General features: G+C 43.5%; 1 protein-coding gene across 7 annotated transcripts in view; it reads left to right on the forward strand.

Moving 5' to 3' along the window:
• The window catches only part of akap13 (A-kinase anchoring protein 13), a 554,439-nt gene that overhangs the window by 271,436 nt on the left and 259,398 nt on the right, over positions 1-23,605 (forward strand). For all 7 annotated transcript variants that reach the window (XM_073032598.1, XM_073032600.1, XM_073032601.1 and 4 more), the window contains exon 9: positions 11,324-11,391. In XM_073032598.1, the coding sequence (XP_072888699.1) occupies positions 11,324-11,391 (68 nt within the window). The remainder of the gene's footprint in view (positions 1-11,323; positions 11,392-23,605) is intronic.

Consider the following 23,605-nt stretch of genomic DNA (forward strand, 5'->3'; position numbering starts at 1 on the left):
ATAGTAATTGGCAGGCCCAATCAACATTTGGCTTGCGTTTTCTATTTTAATCCTTGCCCCTCAGCTCTGCTACAAGCAGCAACAACAGAACAAGACAACTATACCTTTCCACAGAACGTCCATGATTTGCAAAGTACAGAGGACATTTGTTACTGAGGATGGAAAAAGAGAGAGAGACAGGCAGAGAAAGAAACGTGGCACCAATGATTTTGGAGACATTCCTCGCCCACAGGGATGTGAGCAATCACATCCTTGCACAGGATCCACTGGGAAGATGATTGTTTTTAAACTTACCAATGAATAATTTGAAGTCTTCAGAAAAGGAGCACATGGGTGGATGGATGGGGATTTAGTTGGAGAGAGATTTGAGGGATTCTGGGGTAAGAAGACTTGTGTTAATAAAGAGTTGGAGGCTTTTCAGCCAATTAGCTCTATGGAAGAAATCCCATTAGCTCCTACCCCACCATGGACTCTCCACATTCATTTTCTCGCAAATGCTCATCAGATTTCTTTGCAACACACACAAAATGCTGGTGGAACACAATAGGCCAGGCAGCATCTATAGGAAGAAGCAGATCTGTCTCTGACGTACACTTGGGGAATTTACAACAGCCAATTAACTTACTCTCAGAAACTGAAAAATAATACCTATGTGGTCACAGGGAGAACATGCAAACTCTGCCCTGACAAGAACCCAAGACCAGGACCATTCTGCGACCCTTAAAGGGATTCCTACCAACACTTTGCATGTACCCGAGGTTCTGCTCTACGGCTCTATGATCTGTGATGCTGAATTCTACAGGTGACAAAAAAGAGAGTACAAATTGACCAGGGGAGCTCAGAGAGTCGGGCAGGGAAGTGGACAGTCAACATTTCCCATTGAGATCGTTCATCTGGTCTCATCCATTTCCCTCCGCAGTTGCTGCTTGACCCACTGAGTTGGCCCAGTGCAGTTTGCTCCGGATTCCAGCATCTGCAGACTCTTATCTGAATGCACTGCCAGGGGTGGTAGTAGAGGCAGATACATTGGGGGGGCAATTACGAATCTCTGAGATAGGCACATGTGAGAGAGAAAAATGGAGACCTATGTCAGAGGGAAGAGTTAGTTTGATCTTAGAGTAGGTTAAAAGGTTGTTGCAAGATTGTAGGCCGAAAGGCCTGCAATGTGCTGTTCCATGTTTATGCCTCCATTTTACAAGTGAAATAGTTATTGTACACGTTCTGTCTCGTTACCTAATTAACTAAGGTACTGAGCGAATTAAGCTGCTATTTAACTCCTGGTGCCTGCCAGTCTGCTTAGTAGAGGCCCTGTATTTAGAGGGTGGAGAGCCCAATTGGAAGGTAGCACATCCTGAGCTTGTTTCCTGTACTACACGTTTAGGTAGAATTTGTTATTCTTTGTATTCCTGTTTGTTTAAAAATTTCTACCAATAGCTTTTGAAAGTGGCATCTTCAGTTCTCCAGTTCCCTTAGTTATGTGTTGTAAGTGTTTCAGCCAGAATTTTATCATCCAAGCTCTTCGTGGAGTTTGAAGGGGCGACTGCACAGGATCATAAAAAGCCTCATAAGGTTGTAAACTCAGCCAGCTCCATCATGGACACTAACCTCCCCAGCACTGAGGAACTTCCAAAAGGCAATGCCTTAAAAAGGTGACATCCATCAATAAGGACTCCCGTCGCCAAGGACATGCCCTCTTTCTCATTGCTACCGCCAAGGAAGAAATACAAGAGCCTGAAAGCACTCACTCTACATTTCCGGCATAGTTCCCTTCTGCCATCAGATAGATTTCTGAGTGGACATTGAACCAATGAACACTACCGTGCTACTTTTTTCTTTGTTTTTTTTGCTCTCTTTTTCATTACTTAACTTAGTGTGTGTGTGTGTGTGTGTGTATATATATATATATATATATTAGTGCCAGTGAAATTAAACCTGATTCTGATCCAACTCATCTATACTGATCAAGTTGCCAAACCTAGTCCCACTTGCCTGTGTTTCACCTATATCCCTCTAAATCCTACCTACGTATGCAACCGCCTATATTCCTTTTGAATGTTGTAATCATGCACACTAATTGTACCCAATTGTCATGCGTCGCTCCTATTTTTTTTTTGCTTAGTTTGGCTTCTTAGAAAAATGGATAGAAATAGAATTAGTAAAAGTTTAGTGGAGCTGGAAAAAGGAGTGACCTTAGACAGGCGGAGTTGCTTGTGTGTTCATGCTTGCCTAACTGCGGTAGTACTGCTCTGTGTCTTGTTGCACCTCGTGTTCGGTCATTGTCTGTGAACGATCAGTATTCGTGGTGTGTGAGACCTTTGAATGCGTGAGTAATCAGAGATGTGGGCTGGAGTAGATAAGGCAGGGTGGATGTATGATTAACTGGATGGCCAGAGTGCAATACTTGGTGCATTCCTCAATGGTTTAACCACACACTTGGGTTATTGATCTAGAGATCACCCTGATGTAAGTGATCATGGTCTCATGATTGTTCTTGACAAATATTTTCTACAGCAGTGGCTTGCCGTTGCCTTCCTCTGGGCAGTGTCTTTACAAGACTGGTGACCCCAGCCATTATCAGTACTTTTCAAAGATTGCACAGTGTCAGTGATATACGCCACTAGTTTATATACACTATGATGACTATGGAACTGCTGGATTGGCATAAATATGCAGCCGATCATCAAATGTTCTAGTGGGAAGGAAACTTCACTAGACTGACAAATGTGGCTTCCGAGCCACAATGGTGGTTAACCCTCACCTGCCTGCGGTGAAGATCTCACAAGTCACTCATCTGGGAGGACAGTGGGCTGTTCCCAAAAACCTTTTCTGTTCAGCAGGAGTGGGTGGGGGAGTAGCCTGGGAATCAGTGGCCGTAACAGACAATGCAATTGTATGTCCACATTTCCATGGAACATAGGGGGAATCATTGATGGGTAGCTAAATCAGCAGGAGGCTGCCTGAAATAATGCTTTGTCTTAGATGCGGAGAGAATAATTGAGCCTGAATCTCTATTCATAGGGCATCCTGCAAGAGGAAGTTTATTTACAGTGTCCTGTATGCCAAATCAATAAGTATGGAGAGAATGAGTGCATTTCCTGAACATTAGACTCTTTAGACATAACACAAAACTGAAAATGTTGAGAGCAGCTCTGGGAACAGGCTTGGTAATGTTCAATTGTAACTCAATTACTGAGAGACTTCCGCCTGATCTGACCCTTTGAGGCCATTTTTAGAAATATGCCGGATTCAGCTTCTGCAGTTAAAATTAGAATTTTCTGGTGCTGGTACATCCATAAAAGATGGAGAATAATCCTTTCAAATCCAGGCTGCTGAATTCCCTTTGCACTCGGTGCATTGCCATGGCAGAGAGGAAGCTTTGGTTCTTCATTTCACTATCTATCACACTGGAATTTTACGTACTTTCCAGCACAGATTTCTGTCCGTCTTTCTATCTGTCTGTCCGACCCCATTCTTAACCTTGCATCTGTGTGTGCGTTGGTGTCCTGCCTCACTGCCTTTGTGTGTCTGTTGGACCCTGTGTGGGTGGATGTGTCGGTCAGTCTGTCTGTTGGTACCCTGCCTGCCTGCCAACCAATGTGCCTCTATGTATGTCCGACCCTGTGTGTGTATGTGTGCCTGACTGTCTGTTGGACCCTTTCCATCGCTGTCTGTTGTCTGTCACTCCTTGTCACATTTCCTCTGTCACTCTCTCTCTCATTGTATCTCTCTCTCTCTCTCGCTCTGTCTGTCTCTCTCTCTGTCTTATGTCACTGTGTGTGTGTGTCTCTGTCTCTCTCTCTCTCTCATTGTCTCACTGTTTGTCTCTCTCTGTCCTGCTGCCTCTCGTCTCTCTCTGTTCGTCTGTCTCCCTGTCTCCGTCTGTCTGTCAATGTCTCTGACTCCTGCTGTTGGGGAATCGCCAATGACAAGAGTTTTCCTACTAAGCCCCCTGGTGGCCATGCAGAGTTACACAATCTCTAACATCCTGATGTAGGGTTTTCACCCAAAATGCCGCCAACTTCATTACTCCCACTGCTGCTACTCATCCTGCTGCGTTCCTCCAGCAGGTTGTGTGTTGCAATAAAATCCTTCAATGTAATCCTCATTTAAGCAATGTAACATAACCCCTTAATTACCTTTCTACTACGGTACTGTATTGGAGAGGGATATGAATCTCAAAGATTACCTTTCTGTTAAAATTTAAATGATCACATGTGTGATGGAGGAGCACTATCTCTGTGAAGAGTTTTCATTAAGAAAATCTCTTCAGACCACATTGCTTTTTGCATGTTAATCTGCTTCCCTTTTGGATGATGCGACTCTCTGGTTTCATGGCAGGCACCCAGGAGTTGGGCTGCCTACCAGGACTTGACTAAATCTGGTTAGCTTTCTCAGTTTTTCACTGTGGCAGCGGGGAGTTAGTTCCTTGGACTTGCTTTTTTCTCTGTAAGTCCTCCAATTCTTCATAAACAAGGCTGTTTAGTTCTGCTCGGAATTTTAGCAAGTGTGACAAAGGTGTTGCATTACCCCTGTGTTAAATATAGACTATAGAACACTAGAGCAGAGTGGAGACCCTTCGGCCCATAGTATGGTGCTGACCTTTTAACCTACTCCAAGATGAATCCAACAATTCCGTTCTACGTAGCCCTCCATTTTTCTATCATCCATGTGCCTTTCCAAGAGCTTCTTAACGTATCTGGCTCTATCCCCCTCTGGCAGGACACCAGTCATTTTCTGTGTAAAATAAAATACCTCTGACACACCCCATACTTTTCTTCAATCACCTTATGCCTTCTCGTGTTAGCCATTTCCAGTCTGAGTGAAGTCTGTAGCTATCCACTCGAGCTATGTCTTTTATCAGCTTGTACTCTTCTATCAAGTCACCCCTCATCCTGCTTCACTCCAAAAAGAAAATCCCTAGCTTGCTTAACGTACCTTCATAAGACATGCTCTCGAACCCAGGCAAATCTCCTCTGCACTCATTGTCAGAATTCTTCGGTTCAGCAGCTTTTCTCCCACTCTTCCTTTTTTCCTCCGTACTTTTGCTATGTGAACGTTGACGATCGAGGGGCAGTCACAAATGTGCTGTGGAGGTTTGTGATCGGTATGTGACAAAGTGTTGATCAAATTCTGCTGGCTTTGGAGTGGGCCCAGAGGAGATTCACGAGAGTGAAAGAGTTAACGTATGAGGAGCGTTTGATAGCTCTGGTCCTGTACTCACGGAGTTGAAGAAGAATGTGAGGCATGGGATCTCATTGAAACTTATTGAATATTGTAAGGCCTAAACAGAGTGGACATGGAGAGGATGTTTTTCTAAGTGGTGCAGCCTAGGACCAGAAGGCACAGCCTTAGAACAGAAGGATGCCCCTTTAGAACAGAGATGAAGAGGAATTACTATAGCCGGAGAGTGGTGAATCTGCATAATTCATTGCTACAGATGGCTGCGGAGGCCAAGTTATTTTAATGCAGTGGTTGATAGGTTCTTGATTAGTAAAGAGCATCAAAGGTTATAGGGAGAAGGCAGGAGATTGGGTTTGAGAGGGATAATAAATCAGTTCTTATAGAGCAGATTCAATGGAATGAATGTCAAATTCTGCTCCCTATGTTTTATGGTCTTATTGTGCTGTAACCCAAGAAATGTCGATTCGGCTGATGCAAAGAGCAACAAAAGGCAGGAGCTCATATTTACTGTTGGCTCTCAGAAATGTTTCACTCTCTGTATTAGGGCTGTAATCTTCTTTTTACATCTGTCAGACCAGTTGGCAACGTGCTTGACTGGAAAATCCCAGCTGATTTGTAATAAACTGCTTAATGAGTTGGGAAATTGGTTTTGGAAGTTGTTTGTCTACAAAGCTACTGTGACTTCACTTCCAAGATAACCAACTGGCCGCGAAATGCTTTTGGACATCCTGTACTAAGATGAACCTTTGTTATTTCCATTTGTTGTGACAGACTGGCCCTTGGAGAAGAGATATGTTTGTGAGTGGGTGCGGGTTAAGCTGAGATGCCTTGATAGCTCTTATTCAGCTTGCACTATCGTCTGATCTGAAATATTTCTTTTTAAATCACAAATCTGAATCAAAGGTAAAGTGATGGAGGCACTCAGCAAGGTAGCGCAATAAGTTAGTGGAGCAGACTTGATGGACTGAATGGCCTAATTCTTCTCCTGTCTCTTGTGGTGCTGCTGCCTCACAATGCCAAAGGTCCAGGGTCGTTCCTGGCCTCCAGTGCAGTCCGTGTGGAGTTTGTACGTTCTCCTTGGGACAGTGCTGGATTCCGCTGGGATTGTTCTGGTTCCTCCTCCATCCCACAGATGTGTGGATGGGTGGGTGAGTACTTTGAGCCACGCCGCCCAGCAATCCTCTGATTTAATCCTGGCCTAATCACGAGTCCGTTTACAATGACCAATTACCCTACCAACTGGTACATCTTTGGACCATGGATGGAAACTGGAGCTCCCAGAGAAAACCCACATGGTCACAGGGCGAACTTTCCTTACAGGCAGCAGTGGGAATTGAACCTGGGCCACCTGTACTGTAAAGTGTTATGCCAACCACTACTCTACCGTGTCACTCTCAGTTGGGGAAGTAAAGTAGGAGCAAATGGGAGGCTGGTGATTGACACAGACTCGGTGGCTGAAGCGTCTGTTTCCGAGCTGAGTCTCCATGTGACACTAAATCAGTCAGCATCTGAGGGTAGGGGAACGGAGTTGGCATTTTGGGTCCCTGATCCATCCTTGTTCAAACAGCTGACTTGAGGAGTATTTCAGAATTCACAATTGTTTAATGTCATTTCCAGAACACAAGGGTAAATAGAACAAAATATTGTTAATAAAAATGCAATAAATATAAATGCATAGGATAGCTTATAATCGCAGATTGATTGTCTGTCCATAAAGTGATACTAGCTACAGGAGTGCCTGTACATAAGGTGACTCTGACAGGAAACGATAAAGTAGTGGTGGTGTGTTGGGATAGGTGTTGATCAGCCTGACAGCTTGGGGAATATAACAGTTTATTGAGTCTGGTGGTCCTGGCATGGATGCTGGCCTCCTCCCTGATGGGAGTGGAACAAACAATCCACGAGCAGGGTGGGTGGGATCCTTTGTGATGTTGCTGGACTTTATTGTATATATGTCCTTGGTAGTGGGTAGGCTGGTGTCGTTGGTGCTTTGGGCAGATTTAACTACCTGTTGTAGAGCCCTTCCGTCCACCACAGTCATCTGGTGTCAGGTAAATAGTTGTTACTCCAGGTCCAATGCAGGACAAAGACAAGCAGATAAAGAACACAATAAAATACATGAGATAGCTTATGTATATGGATTGATAGCATGTCCATAAAGTGATGCGTGGCACAGGAGTGTCTGTATGCAAGGTGACTGACAGGAAGTGATAAAGTAGTGGTGGTGCGGAGTGTGGAAGGGGGAGTTAGTGGGTGGAGGTGTTGATCAGTCTTACTGCTTGGAGAAAGTAGAGTCCAGTATTTCCTGTTTCTTTTCCCCTGTCTTTCAACCTGTTAGAATGTAGAACAGTGTAGCATAGTAACAAGTTCAAAGTATCAAATCAAATTAAAACTCTTTTGCCTGTACATGATCCATATCGCTCTATTCCCTTTATGTGTCTATCTAACAGCCTCTTAAACACAACTGTCATAACTCCTTCCACCACTACCCCAGCAATCCTGAGGATTTTGTGTTTCAAAGAAAAATTTACTGCATACATCCCCTTTAAACTTACCCCTTCTCACTTTAAATATACGTCTTCTAGTACTTGACATTTCTACACTGGGTGAAAGAAATCAACTCGTTATCTATTGCCACTCGGAAGTTTATAAACTCCTGACTAGTCTCCCATCAGCCTCTGAAACTCCAGAGAAAACAGTCAGAGTTGTCCATTGTCTCCTTATAGCTCTGCCCACTAAACCAGGCACCTTTGTATTCAGATTTAGTTTTATTTAGTTGTCACATGAACATTGAAGCATACAGTGAAATGCTTTGTTTGTGTTAATAAGCAACACGACCTAAACAGGTGCTGGGGCAGTCTGCAAGTGTCACCGACCATTCCAGCACCAACATTGCATGCCCACCATGTTTGGTAGAAAGACATAAGCAACAGCACGACAAGCAGCAAAAGCAGGTCCTGCTCCTCCCTCCCACCCACCCTGGAATTTTTTTCCTGGTGAACCTCTTCTATACTCTTTCAAAAGCCTCCACATCTTCCCTGTAATGGGGTAAACGAGTACTCCAAGGCACTGTCGGCACAAGTCGGGGGGCACTGAGAGTAATCAGCTTCTTTCTGCTGTTCCTGAGCATTATATGGCTTGGTGCTGCTCTTTGCTGTGAACTCATCAATGACCTATTCAGAGGTTCCATCAATTGCTTAATTCAGAATTGGGTAACCTACTTTACTTTAGATGTATACTTTCCTTACCAGGACTTCCAACCTGTTGGATGTTGTCTGTTTCTGCTAAACTAATTTGAAAAGCATGTCCCTACTGTGACAGATGTAGTAATGGAGAAGCTTCATTACTTCATATGATTTGGACTTGCCCGAATCTTGAAAAATATTGGAAGGAAGTTTTTCAAACTTTTCCTTACTTTTTAAAGTCGATTTTAAGCCGAACCCTCTGACGGCCCTATTTGGTATTGTTGCAGGACAAGATATTAAGTTGAAGGCATCTGATTTACATATTTTGGCCTTTAGCTCTCTTGTAGCTTGGAGAATGCTTTTGTTTAATTGGAAGGATGTTCTTCCTCCTGCTCATGCTCAATGGTTATGCGACATTATGTCATGCTTAGATTTAGAGAAGATTGGTTGTTCAATTTCTGAATCTCGTCAAGACTTTCAGACATTGTGGGGACCTTTTCTGAATTATTTTCAAAACCTTCAACTCGTTATTTAAACTCAGCTGTTGGCTATTATTATTTTTATTATATAAGAAAGTATTTACCACCTTTTCTCCTTAATGAACAGCTTCGGTCTTGGTAGGGGTTAGACTGTTTTTGTTCTTTTGTAATAAATTAATATAGTTCAATATATGGATACGGGGTAATGTAATTGTTATTATAAACAGATATAATGCAACTGGTAGTTTTATTTTTATCTTTTCTGACCTTTTGTATACACTTTCTTGTACTCTGTATTCTTCTATGTAGAAACTAATAAAAATATTGGAAAAGAAAGAAAAGCTTGTTGTGAGAAAGCATCGAGTCAGAGTTGGATGAGAAGGGGACACTGGATGAATTTTGGTGGTACATTTGAGTTGATACATCAGTGGCCTCTACTGGCAGAACAATCACACTTGGTGTAAAGAGATGGGAGACAAGTCTTGTTTACACAGGGCTTTCCTCATCTCTTTCTGGATGCCACAATTGTTTTACAAACAGTGAAGTTTTGAATTAGATGAGATTAAAATAGCTTTATTTTTTTGAAGTGAAATGCATTGATTGCATCAAATCAAATCAGTAAGAACAGCCTGCAAGTGTTGCCGTGCTCTCAGTGCCAATGTAGCACGCCCATAACTTATTGACTATCGTCTTTGGAATGTGGGAGGAAACCAGAGCGCCTGGAGGAAATCCATGTGGTCACAGGCAGAGCCTACAAATTCCTTACAGACAGTGGTGGAAATTGAACCCTGATCTTAGAGCTGGCGCAGTAAAGCGTTATGCTAACTGCTACACTACCATGTCACACTAAGGTCTCCATGGATTATGGATAAACTTATTTTGTTAAATTTAACTTCATACAAATTTGCTTATATGTTTTCAGAGCATTTTCTCAAGATATTAATATTAAAATACCTCCAAGTTCTACGTACATTTATTATCAAAGTATTTACGCATTCTACAATCGTGATATTCGTCTCCTGATATGCAGCCACAAATCAAGGAAACCCACAAGAACCTATTTTTTTTAAAAAAAGGACATCAAACATCCAATGTACAGGATACAGTATATATTCCATGTGTTTAATTATGAATTGTGTCAGAATCAATATTCAGTGCCATGAAAGAGTCGTTGCAAGTGTATGTAGAAAGATAGATAACGGGGAGTTGAAGAAAAACATTTCTGACTTACATAGAAATCAACTTGTGGTCTGTTGTCAGGAACTGAACCCTTGCATAACCTGAGGGACTGCTTGTGTGGTCAATGGCGTCAAGCAAAAAATCCCACAAACAGTAATACAGGTAGCCAACCTTAGAAGAGGTTCTGCACACACAATGCTGAAGGAACTATGAAGGCAACATTCTCAACCTGGGGTCCACGTACCCCTTGGTTTATGGTAAGGCTCCAAAATAGCTGGGAGCCCCGATCCATGGAGGGGAATGAGCAGCTGATGTTTCGGGTTGCGACCCTTCTTCGGAATTGGAAAGGGCGGGGGATAAATTCAGAGTAAGAAGGTGGGGGGTGGGGAAAGAGTACAAGCTAGAAGGTGATAGGTAAAACCAGGTGAGGAGGGAAGGTGGATGGGGAAAGGGGAATTAAGTGAGAAGCTGGGAGGTGACAGGTGGAAGAGGTATGGGGCTGAAGAAGAAGCAGTCTAATGGAGGAGTGTGGACCATGAAAGAAAGGGAATGAGGAGGGGCACCAGTCGGAGGTGATAGGTAGGTGAGAAGAGAGTGGGTAAGAGCAGAGCCAGATGGGAAATGGGAAAATAGAGGATGATGGTTGGGGGAGGAGGGAAGAAGCCTACCTTTTTTAGTTAGTTGTGGAATAAATACTGCTCAAGACACAGGGAGTAGGGATAGAGTGGATGAGGAAGCATGGTGGTGGTTGGGGAATCCATTTTGAAATCGTGTCACGGTAAGGTAGGCTAACAAGCCTTGTCTTGTCCGTACCACCAACCGCCACCACTGGGCTATAAATGTGCAGGAGCAGTGTGTGGTTAAGTGCCTTGTTCAAGGACACACATGCTGCCTCGGCTGAGGCTTGAACTAACGACCTTCAGATCACTAGCCCAAAGCCTTAACCACTTGGCCATATATGATGGTACAGCATTGCTTCTGTATTGAACTGGAATGTAGACCTGAGCTTTGACCTCTGTTCTCCCCATGGCCTCTTTGATTTGGAGTCTGAAGTGTTATGAAGATCATCCAGGAAGCTGGGTTTAAATTATTTATTGAATTAATCCAGCTGAATGAACTCTTTAGGGTTGCCACTATACAAAGATCAACAGATCTGTGGTTGGCATGTGTTATCTCCTCCAGCATTGTGTAAGTACCTGTGAAACAGATCTATGAATCTTGGAATTGAATTATATTCCATTTTCTGCGTCTCATTCTGTTGTCTCCAAGGTGAATGATAGTTCTTTTTCTTGTATTAAGTTGCAGAAGAACTACAAGAGAGTGAAGTTGATGGCATTGAGAAAGTGTCCAAGGATCTGGATGAGCTGGTGAGTGACTGTCACACGATCATATATTTGCTGCTGCTCTGCCTTATGATACTGATGTCGATTGATTTGTTTTTCAATGTGTGGGGATATCTTGTGCTTTCCACCATTTTGAAGCCCTGGGTCAGAGATATGCAGTTATACAGGCCTTTATCCTAACTTGCCCATCCTGACCAAGGTGTCTATCTGAGATAGTCCCATTTGCGTGTGTTTGAGCCCATATCTTTTAGTCTATTTCTATCCATTGTACCTTTTTCAAATGTCCTTTACACATTGTACCTGCTTCTGGTGGTTTATTCCATGTATCCACTGTCCTCGGTATATGAATAAATAAAGTCCCAGAAGTCTATTTTAAATATATCCCCTCGTGCTTTAAACTTCTCAACACCTCTCACCTGGAAGAAGTTTTAGACGACTCCTACCTGGGAGGGAAAAAGACAACCTCTGTTAGCAACTCCCTTTGTGATTGTCTATTCCGCTGTCTGAGGTCACCCCTCAGCTTCATACACTCCAGGGAAAAGTCCCAGCTTATCCAATCTTTCCTGGTAGCTCAAGCCCTCTAGTTCTGCTAACGTCCTTGTGGATCTTCTGTGCCCCTTTCTAGCTTAATGTCATCTTTCCTATAGCTTTGTATAGCTTTGAGCTGTAAATGTTATTCCCAACTGTGGTCTCACCATTGACAAGGATTAGGAAAGGCATAAAACTGGTCAGAAACCCCTTGTTCAGAGGGATATGGTCCAAACATGGGCAAATGAGACTAAAATGATGGGATATTAGATGGGATATTGGTAAGACTGGACAGGTTAGGCTGAAAGGCTGGTTACTACGCTGCATGACTCTATGGCTATTTGTAATTATATCTAATGATTTGGCATCCACCACCCTTGAGGCAGAGAATTCCAGAGCTGCTTCACCCTCTTGAGTGAAAAAATTTCTATGTACCTCAACCTTAAATGACCAGCTTCTTGTCTTATAAATATGTCTCCGTAAACACAAATGCTATTTAAACTGATGGAAAGAGACGAATGCTTTACCTCAGCTGAAGGTGATGATGAGTCAGCACTCTTTAGAGGCACACGATTTATTGTTGTAAGGTGTTCAGAATGTTACCTTTCTGCTCTCATGTAGGAAGAAGGTACAGTTTGCTTGGTGGGGGGGAGAGAAATTTCTGGGTCCTGGTGACTTTAGGACTGTGTAAAGTCTGGCTGTCGACCAAGGGGGGCATTGAAGTCGAAGGACTCCTTGAGCTTGTAATTTTGTATTGCGTCACTCTGCACAGGCCTGCTTGGTCACACATCTTGCACAGCTGAGAGAGCGGCCTAGTCACAGGCTACGGCTCCTTCTTGTCCTGGGCCTGTTGTTGGGTGAAAGGGAGCGGTAGCCTTTGGGTCAACTATTTTGTTCTCCTGAAGAAAAGCAAATCACAAGTGCACATGTAAACCAGCAGTGCTACAGCTGTGGAGACAATCAAGGGCTGGAGAGTGATGATCTACAGCCCCTCCTACTTCACAGGAGAGCTCACCCACCTCCTCAATGTACGTCTGTAACACATTCCCGACCACCTGTTGTTTTGCGCTGTTACAGAGAACAGTTAAGGGTCAAAAGATCTTCAGAAACAGGAAAAAGCTCTGAAATCCTTAGGGATCCGTAGGTTTGACTGATTAACCCTATTTCTGCTCCATCTTTCATAATCTAGTCTCCTATACAGCCAGTTTATACCATCTGCTCTTGTAACTCCCGTAACTTCTTTTTCTTTTCCAGTATGTTGGCTTTGGAATTTCAGGTTCAAGTTTATTGTTGTGGGCATAGATACACAGGATATAATTCGATAAAAATAACTTCTTGCCGCAGCAGCACATTATGAATATAAGTTAACAATCTTGTGAGTCACTATTTATTCCTGAACTCTTACACTGAATTTTGTGTCTTGGGTTGGCAACAGTGCAGCGGTGGAGGAAGCCACTGATGAGAATGGGTGACTGCATGGGGCCCACTGCAGGGGTTCACACTGATACTTTCTTAAAGACTGGAATGAGACTGTGCAAACCTTTAAATAAAGACTGTTTATCTTATCAAAGTTCAGCAGCAATAAGCTAAAATGCACCCTATCATTTTAGATGTGGTTTCTGATTGGCATTAATTTTTCAGATTACACTCCAGATGCAGGCCCCATCCTTCTGTCTCCTATCAGATCCTTTCTCCTTCAGCCCTTTTCCATTTCCACCTGTTCCCTTAAAGCTTTTCACTTCATGCCCCCTTCCCCAGCTCCCCCCCTCACGTGGTTTCTCCTATCATCTCCCAGTCTGTATTCCTTCCCGTCCCCCACCATCTTATTCTGGCTTTTGTCCCCTTTCCCTTTGGGTCCTGGTGAAGTGTCTCGGGCGGTTCGTTCCCCTCCATGGAAGCTGCCTGATCTGCGGAGTACCTCCTGCAGTTTGTGTGTGTTGCTTTAGATTCCCAGCATCTACAGAACCTCTTGTGTTTCTGTAGTTATTTATTTAGAGATAGTGTACAGGACAGGCCCTTGCACCCCATCAAGCCACCAAACCCAGAAACCCACTGATAGAACCTTAGTCTAATCATAGGACAACATCCAGTGACTAGTTAATCTACTAGACTGTTGGAGAAATCTGGAGCACCCGGAGGAAACACACACATACACAGGAAGGATGTACAATCTTCATTGGAGCTGAACTCCTCCTCAAGCTGTATTAGCATTGTGCTAACCGCTATGTTATCATGACACACGTTTATGCCTCATGTCTGTTGCCTGTCCCTCCGGTACAATCTGCTTCAACCTCTGTTCTTCATCCCCTGCACTCCCTGAGCCCCTTAAATTCATGATGCCTGCCTCACATTTTATTCCTTGTTGTGGACTCAGAGTGGAAATGATTTATTCTAACCCGGTCTATGAAATCCTTTCCTAATTTTAAAGGCGTCTGGAGATTTAGCTGGGCCTAGCCCATTCCAACTGAAAGAGAAAAACAAACCCAGCCTATTCAAGTTCAAGCTTTGGTTCCAACAGCATCACTGTCACCTTGGAGAGCATGTCCCACTCCAGCAGTTTAAGCACCAAAACTCTCTGCTGATCTTCCAAAGTGCAGCTGAAGGAATGCTACACTGTGGGATGTTCATTGCTGGATGAGATGTTAACTAAACCACTTGCGTCCATCTAAGAGGACATGAATGTCTATTAGCAATAGTTCAAATACTATGCAATAGCCTTAGGCACATCTAAAAAAAATCTGTAAAGCAAATACGCTTTCAAAAACCATTAATTGAAATGTTACTAAATATCAAAAGAGACTACTATAAAGAGTAGTTAACAACAACAAAAAACAAATCAAATCAATATTTGGTGTGACCACCCTTTGCCTTTAAAACTGCATCAGTTCCCTTGGGTACACTGTCGAACAGTTCTATAAGAAGATCGGCCAGTAGCTTGTTCCAAGCATCTTGGAGAACTTGCCGCAGTTCTTCTGCAGACTTTGGCTGCCTTTCTTGCTTCTGTCTCTTCAGATAATCCTAGACAGCCTCGATGATGTGAGATCAGGGGTCTGTTGGGACCATACCATCTGAAACCATGTAAAAAATCTAGGGTGCCTAAGAATTTTCCACAATACTGTATATATCACCACATACTGTCCTTTGTTCCTGATCAACTGAAGCAGCCTTTGAATTTTCTTCCATTTCTAATTTAGAATGCAGAGCTAATTGTTGCATTCTTTCGAAGTAAATTCATTATCGAAGTATTGTCATACTACGGTGATTTTAAAGTAAACTACTCTAAGATCTGTTTTCCTGCAGACATTTACAGTAGAATAAAGAAATGCAGTGGAACCAATGAAAAACTAGAAGCAAAGACTGACAACCAACCAGTAGCAAAAAGATAATACTGGGCAAACAGCAAAGAAGATCATTATAATAATGAATAAATAATTCTGAGAACATGAGTTGTAGAGTCTTTGAAAGTGAGTCTGTAGGTTGTGGAATCAGTTCAGTGTTGAGCTGAGTGAAGTTATCCACTCTGGTTCAGGAGCCTGATGGTTGAAGGGTAATAACTGTTTCTGAACTCGGTGATGTGAGCCCTTGTACCTCCTGCCTGATGGCAGCAGTGAGAAGAGAGCGTGGCCTGGATGGTAGGAGTCCTTGATGATGGATGCTGCTTTCCTGAGGCATTCTTTCAAGAAATAGTACAACATTTCTCTCTGGAGCCTTGCCAATATTTAGCATCTAATAATCGGGTCCTTAATACAGTTACCATTTGAGAGTGCTTTCTTTGGCAAATTAGTTGCTTGTCTCCAGTTTTTCAGCAGGAATTACACTTTACATTGATATTGGTATTAGCATCATTCTTCTGGAACATTATTCTCCTGGAATTAAACCCCAGCACTCTGCACTCTAGCATTAAACCCCATGTCGCTGTACTCGAAGGGTAAACCACAGCACACTGCACCCTGAGGTTAAATCCCATATCATTGCACTTTGAGGTTAAACCCCTTTTCACTGCACTCTGAGGTTAAAACTGCGGCAAGGAAGTACAAAACTAAAGAGTGTGAGAGGGGAAACATTTTAAAGGAATCTGAGGGGCAACTTTTCAGAGAATGGCACGTATATGGAATGAGTTGTCACAGGAAGTGTTTGAGGAGGCTAAAATTATTTATTTTATTTAGAGGTACAGCGCGGAAACAGGCTCCTTCAGTCCTACGGACCACACCACTCAGCAACCCACCCCACCTATTTAACCCTAATCTAATCACAGGACAACTTACGATTTACAAGACCTTGCATCGGGACATCAGCCTCCCCAGATGCTGCTTGTCACAGCTGAGTTCCGGCCACAGTTTGAATTCTACTCCAGATTCCAGAAGTGTTTTGAGTCTCTATAAATGAGCTTTGTTCCTGGTAAATGGATTTGCAATAATGATTTAAATGGGAGCCTTCTTTGAAGTTTGTTTTCCAACTCTAAATTGGGATGCAGAGTTAATTGTTGCATTCTTTCAAAGTAAGTTCATTATCAAAGTATGTAATGCAATGACGTAAATTGCCATCCACTACCCTGAGATACATTTTCTTTTGGGCATTCACAGTAGAGCAACGAAATACAATAGAACCAATGAAAAACTACACACAAAGACTGACAGCCAATGTGCAAAGAAAGCAAATAGTGCAAATATTATTAAAGTAAATAAATATTTCTGAGAGTGTGAGCTGTAGAGTCCTTGAAAGCGAGGCAATAGATTGTAGAATCAGTTGAGGTACGTGAAGTTTGCGTGAACATCTGCCGGACGATGCTGAGGATGTTCTACGAGGCTGTGGTGGCCAGTGCTATCATGTTTGCTGTTGTGTGCTGGGGCAGCAGGCTGAGGGTAGCAGACACCAACAGAATCAACAAACTTATTCGTAAGGCCAGTAATGTTGTGGGGGTGGAACTGGACTCCCTGATGGTGGTGTCTGAAAAGAAGATGCTGTCCAAGTTGCATGCCATCTTGGACAATGTCTCCCATCCACTCCATAATGTACTGGTTAGGCATAGGAGTACATTCAGCCAGAGACTCATTCCACCGAGATGTAACACTGAGTGGCATAGGAAGTCATTCCTACCTGTGGCCATCAAACTTTACAACTCCTCCCTCAGAGTGTCAGACACCCTGAGCCAATAGGCTGGTCCTGGATTTATTTCCACTTGGCATGATTAACATTATTTAATTATGTATGGTTTTATATTGCTATATTTCTTCACTATTCTTGGTTAGTGCGGCTGTAACGAAACCCAGTTTCCCCCGGGATCAGTAAAGTTTGTCTGTCTGTCAAGTTACCAACCAGACTGAGTAGCTCAGGACATTCGGGAGTTAACCTCTGTGGTTAGTTGAGTGCTGTTTTTCATTCATTTCCATTTTTTGTACAGTAACTCCAAAGTATTGCTTATACTTTTGGCTTATTTTTTGTTTATCCCCACAAGCAAGCCTACTTCCAGTCTCCTGAGCAACTGAGACTGATCCAATTTAACTTTCCAAGTGAGTCACAGTGTAATTCCCTGATATAATGTTTGCACTGCAATAGGCCTCATAGCACTTGGGCATGAAAAACTGGGCATGCTTCACAGTGGTGTGTCCCTCTCTGCTTCCCTGAGTAATTCTTTCCCCCATCTCTATTCCCGCTCATTAACAAGGTTGAGTTGTTTTAAATAAGTGATTCACTGTAGGCTGGTTTTAATACAGCAGATTCCATATGCAAGGAATCCTCAAGATGAAAGTTGAGACGCTTTATTTTTCACAGGTTCAATGGTTCAATTTAATATCAGAGAATGTATATAGTTTGCATCTTGAAATTCTTACTCTTCGCAGACATCCACAAAACAAAAAAAAGAAACCTTAACGAATGAATGACTGATCTGCTGAATTCCTGCAGCATTTTGTGTGTGTTACCCTAGTACGTATTATTTTCGAGATGTTTCTCAATGGAGGTGACATGGAAATGGTATTAAACAGCCTTGATGCCTTTGACATCTGGTTCCACCTGTGCCCAGAAATTGCTTAAGTCTACTGTTGGGGTCTGTGGCATTTTGCACTCATATTTAGACCAGAAAAATAAGGTGTTTGGGGACTGCAGACAGGGGTCAAAGTCAGTAGTAAGTTTATCTGTACCCCCATTGCATCTGGTGAAGTTTATTGAAGAAGGAAATGACTAAATCGCTATTCCCTTTGCCAGCTGTCTCCACCGGGGAGACCAGGACTAGATGAGTGTTAAATCTGCCTTTCTCTATTTCCATGCAGAGTCTGAATGTTGGGGGGGAGAGGGGGAGCCAATAAATCAAGCTCTCAAATTTCAATGCACATTTATGGTTAAATTTCTTCAAAGAATTAATTGCAAATGAAAGTCATGCTGCATGGAAGTCACTCGTGAGGTGGGTGCAAACCAGTCGTGAGGCCAGCACTTGTGGCCGCTCTGAGTCAAAGTGGAGCTGGTCCAGTTACCCTGTTCAGTGAAGACAGGTACAGGTCTTCTTGCATGTTTGCAAAACTGGGCAAGCCCTCTGCCCTCTGCTACAGTCTTTATATGTTTTGGGTGTACAGGCTTCTGGTATTTGGACTCTGGCCGAAGGTTTGCGGGGGTGGGGGGGGGGATGAACATAAATAGATCAATTTACAGGCCTCCTAAGTGGTAATACAAATGTTTCCTGGTGCTAGCATCCCAGATTTAATCCTGATCTCTGGTGCTCTCTGTTCTCACTGTGTCACCACAAGTTCCCCCCCCCCCCCCCCCCCAGTGCTTATAAACTGTATCACCTTGTTATTTGAATTGTTCTGGGAGTAAGGAATCTCTTGTGATCAGTTGCCTCATTAAGGGAAGGATGTGAGGGCTTTAGAGAGGGTGCAGAGGAGATTTACTGGGATGCTGCCTGGGGTTGGAGAGCGTGTCTTATGAGGATAGTTTGAGTGGCCTAGGGCTTTTCACTTTGGAGTGAAGGAGGATGAGAGGTGACTTGATAGATGTGTTACAAGCTGATGAGAGGCATGGATTGAATGGACAGCCAGAAACTTTTTCCCAGGGTAGAAATGACTAATAAAGATTATCAGAGGCATAGCTAGAGAGGGCGGCGGAGTTGCTGTTTCCGATCTGCACTAACTGTGGTCTCCTGGTGAGAAAGTCAAGGATCCAGTTGCAGAGAGAGGTACAGAGGCCCAGATTTTGGAGTTTGTTGACTAGAATTGAGGGTATGATTGTGTTGAACGCTAAGCTGAGATCAATAGACAGCAGCCCCAGCTAGGTATTACTATTGTTTAGGCAATCCAAGGCCGAGTGGCGAGCCAGTGAGATTGCATCTGCTAGAGACACTCAAGCTGAGACAGCCAAAGCCAATTGCCCAGGGTGGAAATTGCTAATAGGAAGGGTCATAATTTTAAGGTGATTCGAAGAAAGTACAGAGGGGGATGTTAGAGGAATTTTTTTTTTACGTAGAGTGTGGTGAGGGTGTGGGATGTGCTGCCAGAGTTGGTGATAGGGGCAGATACATTGAGGAGATTCATAGGTAGATACATTGATGATTCTTTGATAGGTAGGTGGATGAAAGAAAAATGGAGGACAATGTGGAAGGGAAGGGTTAGGCTGACCTTGGACTATGATAGAAGGTTAGCAGAACATTGTGGACTAAAGAGCCTATACTGTTCTGTGTTTTTAAAATGTGCATTAAATCAGGTGTTCTGTTGTGCATTAAAACTAGTGGCCACACCAGTTGCGAAGCACTTTGGATCCCTGGTAGGGGATGTGAAAGGGGCTATTTCAACACAGGTCACGAACAACTTACAATGACCAATTAACCTTCTAACTGGTAGGTCTTTGGACTGTGGGAGGAAACTGGAGCACCCGTAGGAAACCCAGGCAGTCACGGGGAGAACATACAAACTCCCTACCTGACAGTGGCAGGAATTGAACCCGGGTCACTGCTACTGTAAAGCTTTGTGCTAAGCACTACATGACCATGCTGCCCCATCATAGCCTATTTAGTTTCTGAAATCCCCAGCTACCTGTGCCTGAAGGATCACTGGGGACCCGAGCCACCCCAACCACAAACTTTTCTAGCTGTTGCCACGGGGAAACGGTACTGCAGTATAAAAGCCAGGATCAACAGGCTCCAGGGCAGCTTCTTCCACCAGGCCATCAGACTGATTAATTCACGCTGACACAACTGTATTTCTACATGATATTGTTGTACATACTATTTATTATAAATTGCACATTGCACGTTTAGACGGAGACATAACGTAAAGATTTTTACTCCTCATGTATATGAAGGGTGTAAGTAATAAAGTCAATAATGGAAGTGCCTCAAAGACCAACCTTGGCTGAGCAGACATTGCGCAGATGCACCAGTTTTGATGTTTGTCTATTAAACACTGACCAGGTAAATAATTAATTAAAGTGATGTGGAACCTGGATTTATCTGCTTGAGCATCTAAGAGCACAAGTACCCTGACTCACTTGTCAGCAGGCCTGACATATCGACTGCTGTGCAAGTATGGTTGATGTGAGTCCAAGTTAATGCTAAAGCCAGTGCTGGAATGACTCCCTTGTAGGGAGCAGAGTTCCACGCAGGAATCTCAATCCAATAGGTGTGACTTGAATAGGCTCTGTGTCCCATGAAGTAATGTGTCACCTAAACGTACATCTAAATATATCTCTACCTGTACTGTATTATTTCTGTCAAACAGTAATCATTTAAAGAAAAAATAAATATAATAGAATTTATGAATATGTAAACAAGGACTGCCAATCAATGTGCAAAAGAGGACAATGTGCAAACAAGAAACAATGCTGAGAACATGAGTTGTGAAGAGTCCTTGATAGTGAGTCTGTTGCCGTAGAGTCAGTTCAGAGTTGTGAGTGAGGTTATCCATGTAGTTTCTGGAGCCTGATGGTTCAAACCTTTCCTGAATTTGCTGTACCTGCTGCCCAATCATAGTAGTGAGAAGCAGGTATGGCCTGGATGGTGGGGGTCCTTAATGGGTGCTACTTTCTTGTGGCATTGCTCCATGTGAATGTACTCAAGGGTAGGAAGGGCTTTGCTGGTGATGGATGAGGTTGTATCCACCACTTTCAGGAGTCTCTTCCATTCCTAGGCATTTGTGTTTCATAGTTGAGGAAAGGCCTTGTCCCACCTGGACTTCAAAAGCCTCCTGGCATCTACAACATTTCATATGCAAAATGCTGGAGGAACTCAGCAAGCCAGGCAGCATCCATGAAAAAGGGTAAAAAGCCCTTGGAACATTTAGAAACAGGGATTGGTCTCCCTACTGGCTTTGGGGGTTGCTAGGTGCATTTCAGATGTCTGCTTTGTCAGGAGAGGTGCTAAAGGAGGTGACTGTTCCATATTACTACAGTTGAAGCTTTTCCTCCCTTTGTGTTGAGAAGGCTGACTGCACTTCTAATACTGAACATCTGGATTATCACTTCCCTTGAGGTACTTAGACAAAAGTGCACATGATCTGTAAGGGGTCAGTGTAGACAGTTGAGCTGGAAAATGCATTTGGGTTTATTGATATTAAATATTCCATTTGATTTCTCTACATTAATTTATAGGATTATGTGCAGTTTGCTGAATCTTAGGAAGTCTGTTGTTAAAAGCTGATAGAGGTTTAAAAAATACTTCCACAATAAGACAATGTAGTCAGCCATTTTTCAGCTACCTTTATGTAGCTTGCTGCTACACAAATATTCCCGTTGTGTGAGAGACAGTGGGGCCTTCTAACTAAAACTTAGGCTAACACTAACAAATTTCTAGCTTTGTATGAGGTCATCATTTAGAACCAGCTGACACATGGTTGTCCATCGTATCCAACGGCGACAGGAAACCTGTGCGGGAGAGTTTTTAAAGTGGAAAAGCCCTTACACTGCAGCTGTTCCACTCTCATGACCTCGGAAGTCCGGGTCCGGTGCTGTGAGTAGTCGTCACAACTGGGGTTTTCCTTGGTTACAGTGGATGACCATGACTTCATCTGTGTCTTTCACTCTGCGGGAAGTGATGCAGGGCCGCCTTCCTGGCCAGTGGATCTCAATGTTGATCTCTCTCATCTGCCCGCTGCTGGTGTTGACTTCCCATGCTAGGACAGGCATATCCCTGTTTCACTGGGATATGAGGCCCTCTGGCTACTCTCACCTGGTTTAACCCATCTGTCAAAGTGGTGTATCTGGGTGTGGCCACTATCACAACTGCAGCCACTTTGACTCAGACTTGTTACACCTCATTGTCTTCCTGCACTCTACTCTTTCTGTAACTGTAGCACTTTATTCTGCTCTCCCTAGTACTACCTTAGTGCACTGCTGCAATAAAATAATCTGGGTGGATAACATGCAAAAAAAAACAAGGTCTTTCATTGACAATAATAAGCTAGGCAAACTTTGCACTGAAGAATGGGCGAGAGGATTCATCTTGTTGCTCGGGGGCACGGATTCTAAGAATGTTAAAATTGTAAGTGGTGAAGCCCTCTGCTTGTTGAGGGAATTTGAAAATGGAATGTGCGATTTATGCCGCAAACATGAGAAAATCTGCAAATGCAGGAAATCCAAAGCGACACGCTCAAAATGCTGGAGGAACTCAGCAGATCAGGCAGCATCTAAGGAAATGAGTAAACGGTCGAGGTTTCGGGCTGAGACCCTTCTTCCGAGCTCAAAAAGGGTTTTGGCCCTGCTGAGTTCCTCCAGCATGTTGTGTGTGATGTTATGCAATTTATATAGTATCTTCCTGAACATAAGTAGCACTAAACAACTAGGCCTCTGTTGGTCAGGGTCGATCATGGATGTTGTGTCCTAGCTGTCTAGGTGCATGAGGCAGGGCAGTACAATACGGAGAGCAAGCTGTTGCCCACGTAGTAAGCTCCCCCCTCCACACATCTGATGAACCCAAAGGAATGGCAGGGACCGATACAGTTTGCTACCATTAGCTTTGCAGGAGTTGCCTGGTTTGAATTGAACTCAACCCAGGATTACCTCAGGGACTCCAGCTCTGGATTTTTCCCTCGGGGTTTCCTTCCGAAGCCTCCCTTACCCATGAGTGGATATAGTCGCAAGGCAGTGGAGTTTTGAGATCAGACTTTTCCTTCTCCAAGATGAGCTGACAAGTCCCATCTGCCCAAAGTGACTAATTTTAAGGTGCCGGTGACTTATCTTTGCTCCTCCTCCTGTCAGTAGAAATGGTTCTGCTGCACTTAGTAGCTAAGCCACACGTGAAGGCCAGGAGCTGGACTTGGTTGTCAGAGGCTATTTGAGGCGCACACCATTGGGAGCATTTAGTAAGTAGTGGGAGCTTATCCCCATGACCATCCCCGCTATAGCAACCTTAAGGAACCAAAGAACTACACTCACATATAGGTCAAATAATCTGGGTGTTGAAGTGAGGCTGCAGCCCATTGAGCCACCCTGATTTCCTACTCCACCTTGTGTGCCCCCAGTCTCATAGTCAGAACAAGTTTTAAGCTGTTCACTACCAAAATTTATATTTGCATAAAAAATCATATTTGCATTTCAGTGTGAACGTCAGCACCCCCACCTCAGAAATCTACTGAATGTCCATGAGTTGTGTGAGAAAGTCTTGGGGAATGTTTCTAGGGCAGTGGGGTCCTCACGTGAACTTTGTGATCAATAAAACCAAGGCCAATCCTTCAACTCCAACTTCCTCATTCGCCAGATTCCTTTCCTTCCCCATGTATTCAAAAACCTC

Source organism: Hemitrygon akajei, chromosome 30, assembly GCF_048418815.1.
Source record: "Hemitrygon akajei chromosome 30, sHemAka1.3, whole genome shotgun sequence".
Classification (NCBI taxonomy): domain Eukaryota; kingdom Metazoa; phylum Chordata; class Chondrichthyes; order Myliobatiformes; family Dasyatidae; genus Hemitrygon; species Hemitrygon akajei.